This window comes from Morone saxatilis, unplaced genomic scaffold (genome assembly GCF_004916995.1).
Source record: "Morone saxatilis isolate NCDOM2014 unplaced genomic scaffold, NCSU_SB_2.0 Contig0, whole genome shotgun sequence".
NCBI lineage: Eukaryota > Metazoa > Chordata > Actinopteri > Moronidae > Morone > Morone saxatilis.
This window is the reverse complement of record NW_023339650.1, coordinates 207,001-221,710: the sequence shown is the minus strand read 5'-3', so window position 1 is coordinate 221,710 and position 14,710 is coordinate 207,001. Positions and strand designations below refer to the sequence as shown.

Sequence of the window (14,710 nt, the reverse complement as noted above, 5' to 3'; positions counted from 1 at the left end):
AGCTAGGCTAACCATGTACTGACTATGTAACACTCAGACTGATATCGATCACCTTCTCCTCTGCATTTCCCAAACATTTGAACTATTCAATGAAATGTACTACAGAAAGCTTTATCTGGTTATGAAGCAGTTTCAGTTTAACACTGATGCCTCTATATGACCTACATAAACAAACAAGAACATCAGCAAGGAGACTGGCTGTTTCTATATAGTTATTATTCATGCCTGCCACCTGGGACGGATTCATTACTGCTTTTGTCAGGGCCGCCAAAATTAACACAAAATAGGTAATAGGAATATTGAATATAAAATCTGGTTTATAGAACCATAGTGTACATTTTTATTTAATTTATTTAAATTTTATCGTTGGATTGTTTTAGGAAATAAATGTGCATGGCGGATATTTTTTTAAATAACATTTAAAAACAATATTGCATACCCCCTGCAGTACTTCGAAGTAACTCTAGGGGTACATGTACTCCCATCTGAGAAAGAATATTTTAGGGTACAGATACAACAACAAGAAAAAGTTATTAGTTATAAGTACTGTCGTCATGTAGCCTTGTGACCACATCCAACCCCCCTCCCTCTCTCTCCCTCAACCCGGTTAGCCCGTCGTGCGAGGCTGCCTCGTCACGCGCTGCCAGTGGACACGTGCCACGCTGCAGCCAGGAGCACACACACATCTAATAAAAATGCAACCATTACGCTTGAATTCCTCAGATGACCACAAATACACACACATACACAAAGATCTACACACACCCGTGCCAGCCAGTATTGAATGTTCTCCATGCAGACAAATCTGATCCACTAATATGGCTAACCCACATCCAGAGGCTCAGGATGATTTAATGCTACAGTCCAAATTCACACACTAACATGCTTTGCCTCAGCTTCCAACGGTTACACACAAAGCCCATTTAAATCAGTGTTCTGTTCTGTGATCCCATCAACATCTCAGTCATAACACACATTTCTCAAGGACAGGCTGAGCAACAGACCAAGAGGCAAACATTAAACAGTGCAATTTAGTTCTCCCTCCCTGCTGAGAGAGGCATGGTGGCTTGCATGGATCTGCTGCTGTTCAGTAGGTGACACTGATTGCTTTTGTTCTTTGTGAAGGATAGAAATCCTCTCCTGTCACTGCTCCATCCCACAGTGCGTTTACTAGTTTTCTATTCACCACACTGTGTATTTGTCCCAGCTACATGGCAGGCCATCACAGGATAAGTCACAATGATAAATGTAATTTTGGAACATGGATCTTGGATGAGACAATAATGTTTTAACCCTGTCATTGTGGAAAGCAACAGAAAATGAGGGTATTTATTAATATATACCATTATCCCGATATTGGAGTGTTTTTTTCTCGCAATAATATCATATATTGTGCCATCTCTAGTGATGCAGTGTTGTTTCCTCAAAAAGAACTTTACATTTTTCTACAAATATATAACAATTTACAAAATATGAAGATATCTACATTAGACTAGAGAGTACACACCATATTCAAGTTACAATAATATTCACAGTATTTACCTGCGGTAACTCTCTCATTTTACTGTCTGTAGAGTCTCACAAAAACTTATTTTAGTGCCCCTAAAGTACATAAATAATATTATACAAAGTACATCATAACATGTGTAAACGTGAATTCACAGTCGGCACAAAATGGTGGCTGCACTCTGTTCACAACTATGAGTCACTCTGTTAACAAGCAAGGTACCGCTCACGCATGCACATTTTACTGCTATTGACAAAACCTAACTCTAACTTATTAAAAATGTCACAAGACATTGTGTTAAAACTCTGAACACAGAATCGAGTTATTAATAAAGCGATTTCCTCAGGTATATGGGTGGAGACAGAAGCAATCAATCTCAAACTCTGATCACAGGTTAACACTATTACTGCTTACATTTAACAGTAAAACATAGCAGATTTTAACATTTTTAAATTATTTTATGTATGTTATATAATATTTATATAACAAGTAATGTGGTCACAAGCAGAGTTTTCATTTGACATTAAAAACATAGAATTTTGTAAATGATTACACCCATTTTCTTTTAATAAATGTTTACTTTTTGAACTTTGCAATGCTTTGGAGTTACTGGAAATGTTTGGATCACCCAAATCGTAAATAATCCAATGCAGCCACTACTGGAATCTAATACTACACCAACCTTTATGTTTTATGAGAAATATTGTGCCCAAGTAAAAGCAAACTGATGTGCTCTGCTTTTTAAAAGCATCACCAATTAATTGCAATGCTTCGTTGTGATTGAATTGTGGATTAGTTTACTTCTTGGTTTTTTAACTGTGTTGATCGGTCCAGTCTAAGAAAGGCTTCTGACCCATAAGGGCACTGCATGTCAGTATTGTCATTTGAGTAACTGAAATTCACACATATACAGGCTTATCTAACAGGGCGTGTCAAAATCTAGTTTTAAGGTTACATTGTGCTGTATTGTACATGAAAGAGTAAATTTTAACAATTAAGCCTCATGGATTTATAATGTGGGAGGGTCAGTATGCCCCAGTCAATCAGTGCAGAGCAGCTGCTTGTTGGAGAATTAATTTGCTGCATCTCCTTTCACCGCTTCATGTTGCTGTAATCCAGACTGCAGATGAATAAAGGACAGTCAATAATTAGAGCTATTCCATCTCTCTATAGCATCACACATCATCAGTCAGAATGTCCTACACTGCCCCCATGAGGGCAGCACCCGCAACTTCCACTCTCCCAGTGATTGCTGTGATGGCTGTTGGAATACATTGTGATGGGTATGTAGTGTAAGATCTTGCTGTATGTACTCACAAGAGCACCATACCTCCAGTATGTTCTGACTGTAGAGGACCCCATTTTGCCCCCATAGGGCTCAGAGGTAGAGCCGGTCGTCCACTAATCAGAAGGTTGTTGGTTCGATCCCCGGCTCCTCTTGCTGCATGTCGAAGTGTCCTTGAGCAAGACACTGAACCCCAAATTGCTCCTGATGCTGTGCATTGGTGTATGAGTGTGTATGAATGATTAGTTTCCATTCTGGTGAGCAGTTGGCACCTTGCATGGCAGCCACTGCCATCAGTGTGTGAGTGGGGGATGTAGTATAAGTAAGTAAGTGGTCGAAAGACTAGAAAGGTGCTATATAAGTACAGTCCATTTACCATTTACCATATCCCACTTACATTTTAATTCAGTGACCCGCTCAGCTGCATCTTATTGTGCGTTCTTTAATAGCTGATTCCAAGTGCATCTTTTCCACATCGCTCACGGGGCTGTATGTGCTTTTTCGATATATCCGTCTCTCTCTGTCTCCACGGTGATTTGTCACCACGGATACATCCTGCGTGGCAACAGCTGTCGGTGAGGCAGCAGAGGGTGACGCCTATGATGAGGTGTGGTGGCAAGAGTATTTTTAGCTCATCAGCCAGGTAGCCACAAACAGTAAGACACTTCAGAGGACGTCTCTGTGATGGGATGAAACACAAAGCTATACTAGTATGGTTGCTTTAGTGTCTATATTATCTTTGATTTTTGAATAATCGTATGTTTCATTTTGAATAATCGTATCGTATAAATCCAGCTTCACCCCATTATAAACATCACACCAGATGTGAATGACTGACCAATATCTGTCAAGAACTGGCCAGTAACCTGTGTATTGTTCACCCTGGTATGTTGTGTGATACTATGGCTAATGTTGTGTTACAATCTCCATGGTTACAACTTACAAGCATTCACATTAGTCACTGACAAGGTGCTGCTAGACCACTGGGTGCCCTAAGACCTCTGAAAACAGTTCAACAAATGCTCTAAAACGGTAAATCTCAAGAATCTGTGGCAGGAAGGTCAAACCTAGCCTAAATATAAATAATTTTTAAGATTACAAAGGCTTTTTAGCTTATTGAGTCCCTTTTAAAATGATATTATCTGAAAAGTGTCCTTGTATTTTCATACCAGCAGTGCCTGATATGGGCCAGTACACCAGTACTGAGTACCGGCACTTCTGATTTTTGTCCACATGAGTACCCTTACCTCTTCTGAGTTCATGGCTGTACCCACCAGTGATGTCTGACCTTGGTATTTCTAAAACCCTGGATACGTAATGCTGTTGAGGTATTCCAATGTCTGCATATCTGTGCCTTTGTGTAAATACGGCCAGCTTAATGCTAAAAAACAGTACAGAAAATGATCTTGTTAAAAAAGATAAACGCCACAAGAATTAGGGTTATGTTATGTTTAGGGTTGTGCTGAATTAGGGTACTGGCACCTTCTTTGGTCCAATTGTATGTGTAAGGCACTGGATTCCTGTCTGCTCATCTATTTGTTGTTTGCTCTATTGAAAAAGTTCAGCTCATTTAGCACCCACAGTTTCGGGCTGGATTAAACACCTCATCTGTTAATCTGTTGTCTCTGTCTCTCCTCTGTGTCTCAGCGGTGGTTGTTCCTGACGGGGCATCAGAGAAGGTGGGGCTCGGGGATGAACTTGGCAGCGAAGAGGATCTACTGTATGAAGAGTTTCGTGGTTCTGGGCATCGTTTTGGACACCCAGGAGGAGGTGGAGGGGAGCAGCTAGCCATCAATGAGGTAGGCAATATGGTCTCTACCATGAAATGATGAATGTCGCTAGGGTGATTGGCTCAGCAGAAGTTCAAATTATTCTGATTGTGTATGTTGTTTTGTGTAATTTTTTATTCAATATCTTACACCATTGTAAGATATTTTTTCAGTAATAGTGGCTTTAAAAAGGTTAATGTTTATCTTTAAGTTAGATCAAGATGAAAATGGTTATTTTAGGCTAAGATGGCTTTATACCAAATTATATTCCAGCAGTGATGATTGCAGAGAGATCATCATCCAGTTAAATCTCTGCCATTGTTTCAACATTAAATTACATTTCTGCCATTGTTTATGAATAAGGTTCCAATGTAATGCAGGCCAATGTCCTTTGTCACTGACCGATTTCAGACCATCCAGACTCCTTCCTTCTTCTAGTTGTCAGGCAGAGTTGCTGTGACATATTACAGCAAACCATGAGCCACCAAAACAATGCCTTTAAAAAAACAATTTGGAGCTCTGCAGAGATAAGGGGGGCAGAATTGTTGGAGTTAGGCCCTTCAGGGAATAAAAGAAATTGGTTCATTGTCGTGACTAAATGCCATGAATTCTTAGAAACCTCCCCCCAACGCTAGGGAGAACAAAGTATTAAAAGACTTTTATCTCATACCTGCTTGTCCTTAACCCACCACTGCCATTCTGTACTTCTTTTTATGACACCCGTTTGGGTCCTAGGTGAACTGAACTGACAGGAAATGGCAGATACAAAGTTTGGACGGTAACAAGTGAGACAGATCCTGGCCTCAGGAGAGGACTAGAAATGGCTCTCATTGGCTTTTGGCTAAGAGGGGTGGCAAAAACAAGCTCTGAGGTTGCTGGGTTATTCGGTTGTCATGGATACCTGCTCTGGATTCTGCTGATGCAAAGATTCGGTCAAATGTGATTGACAGAGTAGATACATGCAGTCTTACAGCACTTCACAGTATAATGCTGTAAATAATCTCTCTATGTATTTATATTGTGGGAGCAAGGGTGTCATTTCCACTGAGGATGTGGGGCATTACTTAAGTCTCCTTTAACCACCACAGTTCAAATGAGAGACGTTCCAAGTTGATAAAAATATTGATTCACTCATCAGTTGCAGGAGCATGTTGGGACTGTATGCAGATGCCTGAAAGGAATTCCCTTGCAGATACTACTCAGGACAGAAAAAGTCCAAGGTTGTTTATCAGGTTAATGTAAAATCCAAAAATGTCTCAACTGCACATCAGTCAAATATGAGACAGCAATTTATGTGTATATACATATATATAACAATAACATATTGAGACCATACAAAAAAGGCAGTATATCAGCATGCAAATTCATCTACCAGACTTCTTACAAAAACTCTGAAATGTATGGCTGGATAGCAACTTTATCATTGTAGCTAAGGTGGCAGAACATGGAACGCTCATATAACCAGTGTATTTATAAAGATGAGAAGAAAGAGGATGTAAGTGGAATATATAATGACAGGCTCTCTGCCTACTTTGAGTTTGGCCTTTAAGCATACTCTGGCCTTAATGTTAGTTATGGCTGGTGTACATCCTTAAAGTCATTGTTAACTATTTACTTTAAAGCAGATACAAGGAGCTTCCATTTGGGGTTAATTCTGGCGGCCCCTGTGGAAATAAGTGTTAGTCTTTCTACTGCCTTATTTAATTGATTTTGAAGAAAATCTGACCCAGTGGGAGCCATTAATAATTCTATAGAAATAGAAATTTTCCCTCTGATGGTCTTGCTTGTTTATGTAAGTCATATAGAGGCATCAGTATTAAATTAAGTTTCATAACCAGTTAAAAACTCCTTGTAGTACTTTTAAATTATATTCATATGTTGTTAAAAACTGTAAATCTAAAGTTAATAAATTAATAGAAATATAACTAGGATAAACATAATAGAGATAGAAGATAGATAAAAAAGAATTGCCCTTAATCAAAGAGAGAGACCTGTAATCTATCTTATATGTTTGTTAGGACTGATGTAAGACATTTATCAAAGGCTGTTTCCCTTGCAAAATTGGATCTGTTTGCTTGCATAATCAGTATATAGTTTTGTTAATGTAAGTATAGCTTTGTTTGATCTACATATCTCATCAGCTCTACAGAGCATTTATCCTTGGATGTGAAACTTGGCAATACATTTCTAATTTCCGACTGTTCATTAAACTCATGTCCAGCAACAACAGGCAGCTGTTTACATGTTGTTGTAATACTAATGTCACATACATTCATCACTTTTGCCAGACTTCAAGTTAAACTTTAGAAGACCTATTTGCCTAAGATTTCCAGCACTGTCTTTATTTGGTGGTTTTAAAACGTATTCTCAGCTGTATCGTAGTAGTAGTTTTGCTTTCTCTCCAGTCATGTGCCAAACTGTTTGAAAGACACTTTGGGCTGGTGGCTTGAAGACAGTTGATCGTTGAGTCTCATTCCCAGAGTTGGTACGTAACAACCTGAAAAGGTGACTCAACAATCAACTATCTGATTGGTTGTTTTCATACAGGCATGGCGGGTTCTTACTAATGCCATTAGGAGCACTATGAGGTGTGATTTTTTCACAGATTATCTGACTCATGTACTACTGTCAGGATNNTTCAGCAAATATGACATAAAGTTACTTTGATAAAAGTTACCTACTGCAGCTTTAATAATTCTGGTAATAAATATATATATTAGGTCTGTAATCGGTTACTTTGAGTTATCGTCTACTGCTCCTTCTTAGTGCTCCTCCTTGATAGTGGTATCCAATCGAAACAGATATCCAGTCAACTGGTTTTCTTCTTCTACTCTCCTAATCACCAGACAAAGTCAGCGCTTTGCTGCCACCAAGTGGCTCACTGATGGCTGTTATGTAGGAACATAAGGAGTTAAAATGTGTGTCAACAAAATGGTGCTGTGTGGTTTTTGGCAGACTCAGAAGAGCAAGGCTCAGTTAATGGAGACTCATAAAGGTTTGGTGAAATGTGAGATGGCTCTAGGAGGCTGCTGTTACATGTTTGTTGTTTATTTGTGGTTGTTCTCAGGTTCCAGCTTCCCCAATGTAAAAATCTGCTTCTTTTTTCTGTTTTAAATCATTTTAATCTTGATATCTTTGGCTTTTTTAATGTTGGTTGGAAAAAACTAATATATGAATATGTCACCTTGGGCTCCAGCAGAGGGAGGCCCATCTTACTAACACTCTGTTGCTGTTGGAATTTAGAATTATTTAACACTTGAACTGAAGCTCATTAGAATAAAGTCACGTCTCTTTTTGCTTTGTGCTCCAATAACAGTTGAGCAATCCTCAGTACTTCCTCTGCTTAGATACATGTGGGAAGGCTCAGAGGTAGAGCGGGTCGTCCACTAATCGAAAGGTTGGCGGTTCAATCCCTGGCTACTCTCGCTTCATGTCGAAGTGTCCTTGCATGGCAGCCACTACCATCAGTGTATGAATGTGTGTGAAGAGTGTGGCATGTAGTGTACAGCACATTGAGTGGTTGAAAGACTAGAAAAAGCGCTATATAAGTACAGTCATATCTTAAGTTACCTAATGCTAACCTAATGGTTCTGACCGATTGTTATTGGAGACCAAAAGGGGCGGGAGTTAGGTGAACTCCAGACATAGGTCATCAGAAATACATACGATCTAACAAACAAGCTTGGAGTGTCACAGACAGGAAGTCAGAAAGTCACACCAGATTCTATCAATGAAACTAAATGGGGTTTTAAGTTGAGTTAATGCATCTGTAATATGGATTTTGTAATTATTATTTTTTTCTTTGCAACTGCACACATTTCATATTAATCTGTAATTTGCTGGATCGGGGTAAATCTATATGAATGCAGCAAATAGCACTCAACCTTAAACCCCTGCACACGCGCACACAAAAACACACACATACACACACAAACATCTCCCTTGAGATCCATCCATTATTTTGCATGGCCTCCACCGTACCTCTCCCTCTGTCCCTCCTCATCTCAACAGCCCACCCCCTCCTCATCCTCCTAGGGATTGCTATGGCCCTGCTTCAACTACTCTGGTATCCAGGATACGGTGACACTGTCTGCATCCTGATTGGCTGCCAGCTATGCAAGGGTGGGCACACGAAAAAAGGAAGGGAAGGAAGGGGGGAAAAAAAGAAAAGAGGGTGATCCTGGTAGTTAGATGGATGGCTGAGACAGCACAGCTCCAGGCAGAGCACCGAGCACCATTTTAGCAGGAGCTTTTAGTGGAGAGAAAAGGTGAGCAGAGACGGAGGAATCTGAGAGGAAGAAAACAAGCCAGAGGGAGAACAAATGGTTGGTTTGAAACAGCTGAACGTATGTAGGCTAGAGTGAGAGTAGAGTGAGAGTAGAACGAGCCGGAGAACAAGAGGACACAGGGATAAAAAGAGGAGTAAGGAAAAGACGAGGAGGCATGAGCATGAACCGGGGAGATGCAGCATCCCGTCCTCCGTCTTTTATCCTGACATCCTGACTGAGAGAGAGAGAGAGAGAGGAGGAACCAAAAGGAAAAAGATAGAAAGAAGAAATAGAGGGGAGGTGCCTGTTCCTTAAAGAGGAGAAAGGGAGTAGAGAGCGCAGGGGGGATGCTCAGCACGTAACACACAATTAGCTTCACAGAGCGCAGATCCACACACACGCTGAAAAAGATAGGCACCCAGCCTCCACTGGCAGGCCGGGGCAACGCTGGGCATCGGCAAAGTGGCAGGAGAAGCAGAGGAGGCGACCGCTGGAGCTGAGCGGAGGAGGAGAGCGGCGCTAGAGGACACCGACAGAGATAGCAGAAGAGGAGGACGACAACGAGGTGACGCCGTGTGGTGTGGAGGCTCGGTGCTGAGGGAAAGGCGACGGGGGAGGGGCAGCGGTGCTGAGGAGGAGGAGGAAGAGGAGGCCAGGGGACTGATGGCTCGTGGCAGCGGCTCGGGGAGGTGGAGCAGGCAGAGGATGGGATTCTTCAGCGCTATGCTGCGCTGCAACCTCCCCCCAGAGACCCAGAAGGTGGTGGTGTTCCTCATCATGATGCTGCTCATCATCATCAATGTGGTGCTCATGTTCCTGCTGGCCTTCCAGTAGAGTGCACACACACACCGCTGCTCTCTCTCTCTCACACACACACACACAGACACACACACACGCTTCTAAATGGAGGAAAAGACCAGATAAACTGAAAGACAAGAGGAAACAAGGAGCAGAGGAGCACTGCCCTGTTGATGAGAGGGACTGCTGGGATTGATGGGTGTCCAACGTGGCAGCAGCAGAACACAGGTACAACCAAGAGGAGAGGGAAGATCGTTTAGTGTGAGAATGGATGATGTGTGTCATCACAAACATGTAAACAAGAATTTGTTGTAGCCTGTAGAGGTTGGGTTCATCAGAATGTTTCTCTCTCATACCTCTAGTTATGATTTGTCCATGTTCTGAGATACCTGTCTGTGTGATGGAATTCAGATTGTGGTACTGGAAGGATAAGGCTCATGCTATTCTATAAATGTCAACAAATTCCATAAAAAGATCCAAACCAACAATGTGTTAGTCCGTCTCTCAATACTTTCTGACTTCCCTACCCTGTCTGTGCCTGTCAGCTCCAACCTCATTTTTCCTACTGAAGACATAAATAAATTCTTTAAAAATGTCTCACAAATATATAGTTTCATTTTTAAAAAAGGGTTACTAATTTCCTAAAACAGAAGAATAAGATATATAGGAATGGGACGATACAATTTCATTGCACATCGTGATAAAAACACACATTTGATTGTGGTGAATTTCCATTATCGTGATAATTGTGAATATCTTCAGATGGCTAGAGTTGAAAAATCTGTCTAGCTCTCCAGCATACAGTCCTATGTTGATTTCCTGATTTATTTTGAACAAGGCGGCAATAGGAAGCCCACATCTTTCCAGTCATTCCAAACTCCTAAGCCTGTCTCCATGGCTGAAGGCTCGGCTTGCCGGTTTTAGCCCACAAAAAAAGGTTAAACAGGATGTGTGGAAATAGTTTTAATTCCAAAAAAAGAACAGAAATATGAGGTTCCTATCTGTGATGCACTAAATTCGTGTTCAAGTAAGGTAAAGTTAAGTTATAAGTATATATAAGTTATAATTTAATGTAGTAATATCGTGTATCACGATTATTTTGGTCAAGATAATGGTGACATTAAATTTTCATTTTGTCCCATGCCTAAAGATATATCAGGCTTTAGATAGACACCAATCGCTTGTTAGTAGGATACATTCACTGTTGGGGAGGTTCTGCACATGGGATTTGTTGACTAAAAAAAAGAATATTGCCAACCTTAGTCAACTTCAAAGTGAAACAGCAGCATGTCTTCCAGAAACAGTCCCCGTGTTACTGTGCATAATCCACAGAACACACTGTTTTCTCATAATGGGGTATAGTATTTACAGGTGTGAAGTATTTTGTGGTATAAAAAGGTTGTTTTTCTGGTTTGGACGAACCAACCCTTCAAAAGCAAGAGTAGTATAAAGGAGTACTTTCAGGTGATGTAACACACTCTGTGGTGACCCTGTTACTGCTCCTCAGCTCTTAGATAACCATGCTTGATTGTATTCTGAACATACAAAACTCAGTTTCAGTTTCAACTGGATAGACAGGCTTCATTTTTGTTCTCATCTGCCCATTTTATCACTGGTTTGGTGACATACATTATAATAGAACATTAATGTAATCGATATATTACAATGTGATATAATAAAATACCAACCATGTAGTCAGTACCTAGACTTCTAACAATGCAAGATAGTATAAGTAGAGTACACCTGCACTTTAACATGAGCTGCTGTTGCTATATTGCTAAGTTAGCGTGCTGTATAGTCAGGTAAACAGAGCTGGCATCTCAGGATGCAGTATTTATTTGAGTAAGTGAGACTAGAAGTAAAAGGGGGATAGTTTAAGTAAGTTCCATATGGAAATAAATGGAATTATTGACCGTTACTTAACGGATTTTTACCAGTTTTCTCACGTGGACTTCTGTTTCCTGCCTGGGATGGGATTATTTAAATTGATACTTCTGTAAAGAAATGTCACATAACCAGTATATCTTCTGCTATACAACTATGTACTCTTGCTCCATAACAAAACATAAAAGCATGCATATATAAAAATAACTGTTACACATCACAAACATAAATTTAATAAAATTGCATTTTAGTTGTCTATAACTAATCTCATCAGCTTCGTAACAGAAACACCAGTGTATCATGGGGCAAATTGCTACTTTTACATTTCAATGAGTGAGATTAACAGTGCTTCATAAAACAGCAAAGTAGAGGTTTGATTCTCGAACCTGACTGGACCCCATATGACCCGCTGGGTTCAGGCCCAAAACTGCTGCCCTTCGTCGGGCTCAGGTCTGGCTCAAGCACAAGTGGATTTTTAAAACAATACATATTAAATATTTTGTTGTTAATGCATTTTACTGTAGTTCATGAGTGAATTTGTTATTTGTTAGTTTTGATAATAATTTGCACTATATTATATTGTTTGCACAGTGCATTTACTTTAGATTGTAATAATTTATGTATTTATTTTAACCGGAAACTGCTTTAATGGTTTAAGCTCGTTTCGGGCTCTCACAATTTTTTTTGGGCTTGGGTCAGGTCAGGCCTGATTTTCTTTGGGCCGGATCAAAGCTCTACAGTATAAGGACTAGTGATTGAAATCAGTGTTTCTGTTTATCTGTCTTTATTACCAAGTAGCATTCACTTTTTGTATTGCTTCTGAACAATTCTGACTGCCCAGTGTACTTTATGTTCTTGTAACATACACTAAAATTTCCCAACTCTGACACCAACCCAACGCTGGCCCATCATGACAGATTTGCCTCAGTGTGACAGTGTTACATTTTCAACATATGCTCATTCTGCAGTCAAGTTAGAAACATATGCAAAATCTGGTTACACTTTAAAAATAAAGCTTTCTGAGTTAGCAGTCTGGTTAGGTGTAGGCAACAAACTAATTTGTTAGGTTTAGGAAAAGATTGTATCTGACTTTTGGTTTCACACAGGACTTGAACAGTGGTCTCCTGGGTGAAAGTCCTGTGTTTGTGTGAGCTATCTACTCAACCTGAACTCCTCCAACTCCTGGTAGTGCACCTTCATACGCTTGTGTACTCTTCATGTCTAGACCAGGCAAAACATGACACTGAAATGGTATCTTGTGGGTCAGCAGGTCTATTACATGCTTTAGGATGATACTGAGATGCTGACACAAAGTACACTGTAGGTATAGTAGCAATAGCATCACTTATGACACTTTTAGCTAAATCAAGGGTCTCAAACTCAAATTTCTTGGAGGCCACTGGCCGGGTGTTTTCTCCTAGCAGGAGCTTCTTTATCACTCGTTAGGACACAAAGCTGAGCAACTCATCTTTCCCTCTTGTCTCTCTCCTACCTGTCTTACTGCACCACATGTTCGGTATAGTGATGTTGCTTGAGGTTGTATTTCTGGAAAATCGCAGCTTTCTGCTTGTAGGTGAAAAGGAAGCAGTTAAATTAAAAAGCTGGATTTTTTGTTTCTGTTTTCAGTTGTCCACCTCTTTTAAAATTATCTTTGTTCCAGGTGCTTTTATTCCCCCAAGTGTTTATGTTGACATGTTGCACTGTTAAAGTGGAAATAAAGTGGCCAAAGAGCCAGGTTAAATGATTAAATTAAATGATTATAAACTGATTACACCATGTCTGTGGGAAACTTTTAGCTGTCACAAAATGATTAGCCAATGGTCTCTGACAACTGTGTTTTGGAGTCTCTTAATGGTAATAAATCACTTACTGGGCTTTTAAAAAATGGATGACAATGTGCACTATTTATTTTGGTGGCTGCAGAGGAAAGCAGCTCAACCAGAGTGATTTTTCTTTCTCAGATTGTTAAAATGAGTGGCCTGACCAGTGGCCTGAAATGATCTTAAAGAGTCTAAATCAAGAATATTTGTAATGTTGTGGCATAGATAACATTAAATATTTCATTAAATAAACAGTATTTGATTTTGAAAGGTTTAATTCAGGTCCTGCATGTGTGTATGTGTGTCAGGAAAAAGCTTGTCTGAGCCCCGGGCCTCTCAGGGCCAAACAGCACCTGTCTGTGCCCGGCTCAGCTGTTCACATCAGGATCAGGGGAAAGGTGATGGGGACACAGTTTCCTGTGTGTTTTTGTGTCCGGTATTAGCCATGGCTGTTGCCATAGTGACCCTTAGACCAGAGCACTATCGTGATGCTTGACCAGTTTACAATGAGCTGGATGTTGCTGTTTACTATGATACCATTTAATCAGAGGATATTGTGGTGTCATGTAGTCAAAGATTAATCTGGAGAGAAAGCAGAGAATCAAGATGGTGTGGGTGTGTTGCCTAGCAACAGCCACATCGTTGGCTTTCCTCATTGCCATGATGTATCAGTGGAGCTAAGAAAAATAAAAAGACTATGCCTGTAACAGCACTAGTGAGGTAGTGTGAAAGAAGCGAGCCTGCAGAGAGGAGGGATGGTAAACTGATGTGGTCCAGCAGGATTTGTGATGCCTCTGCAGGAATGAGAGGCTGAGCAGCATAATAGCTGGCCTGTGGAGCCCGGGGCCATGTTGACGCAGTGAAACTGGCGGTGTATACGAGTCGGTGTGAAATATGACCACTGCAGTGTCTTCATCAATAACACTGGCACCATCTCCTTCCTGTATCACTCTGTTTCTACCCCCTCTTCCACTGTCTCTCACACTTCCTCTTCCCTTGTGCTATCTCCATCTCAGTCCACTTCCACCATGGCTCCTCATTGATTTCTCATTCTGCACTCAGACTTCAGCAGTCAGTGTCTGCTCACCACTGCGCTGCATTGACCTCTATGTGCTGAATTATGGGCCTGCCTTTAACCTCATGAAATCAAAACAGACCGTAAGGAAGACACCTTCACTCTGTCCCAATCATTATTTGATAAAAACTCCATCAAATACACACACACACACACACACACACACACAGGCTAACTGATATTAGTAACACAAATACCTCATACTTGGGCAGGGATCAAATACCCCACAAAAGAAATCTGTCTGGAGCTGTGAAACATTTGAGCCTTATAATGCTAATTTCAGATCAAACATACCGGTAAGCCA

General features: G+C 40.6%; 1 protein-coding gene across 4 annotated transcripts in view; it reads left to right on the top strand.

Annotated features, from left to right (window-relative positions):
* The window catches only part of arhgef4 (Rho guanine nucleotide exchange factor (GEF) 4), a 110,580-nt gene that overhangs the window by 83,148 nt on the left and 12,722 nt on the right, over window positions 1-14,710 (top strand). For all 4 annotated transcript variants that reach the window (XM_035669236.1, XM_035669316.1, XM_035669477.1 and 1 more), the window contains one exon: window positions 4,440-4,591. In XM_035669236.1, the coding sequence (XP_035525129.1) occupies window positions 4,440-4,591 (152 nt within the window). The remainder of the gene's footprint in view (window positions 1-4,439; window positions 4,592-14,710) is intronic.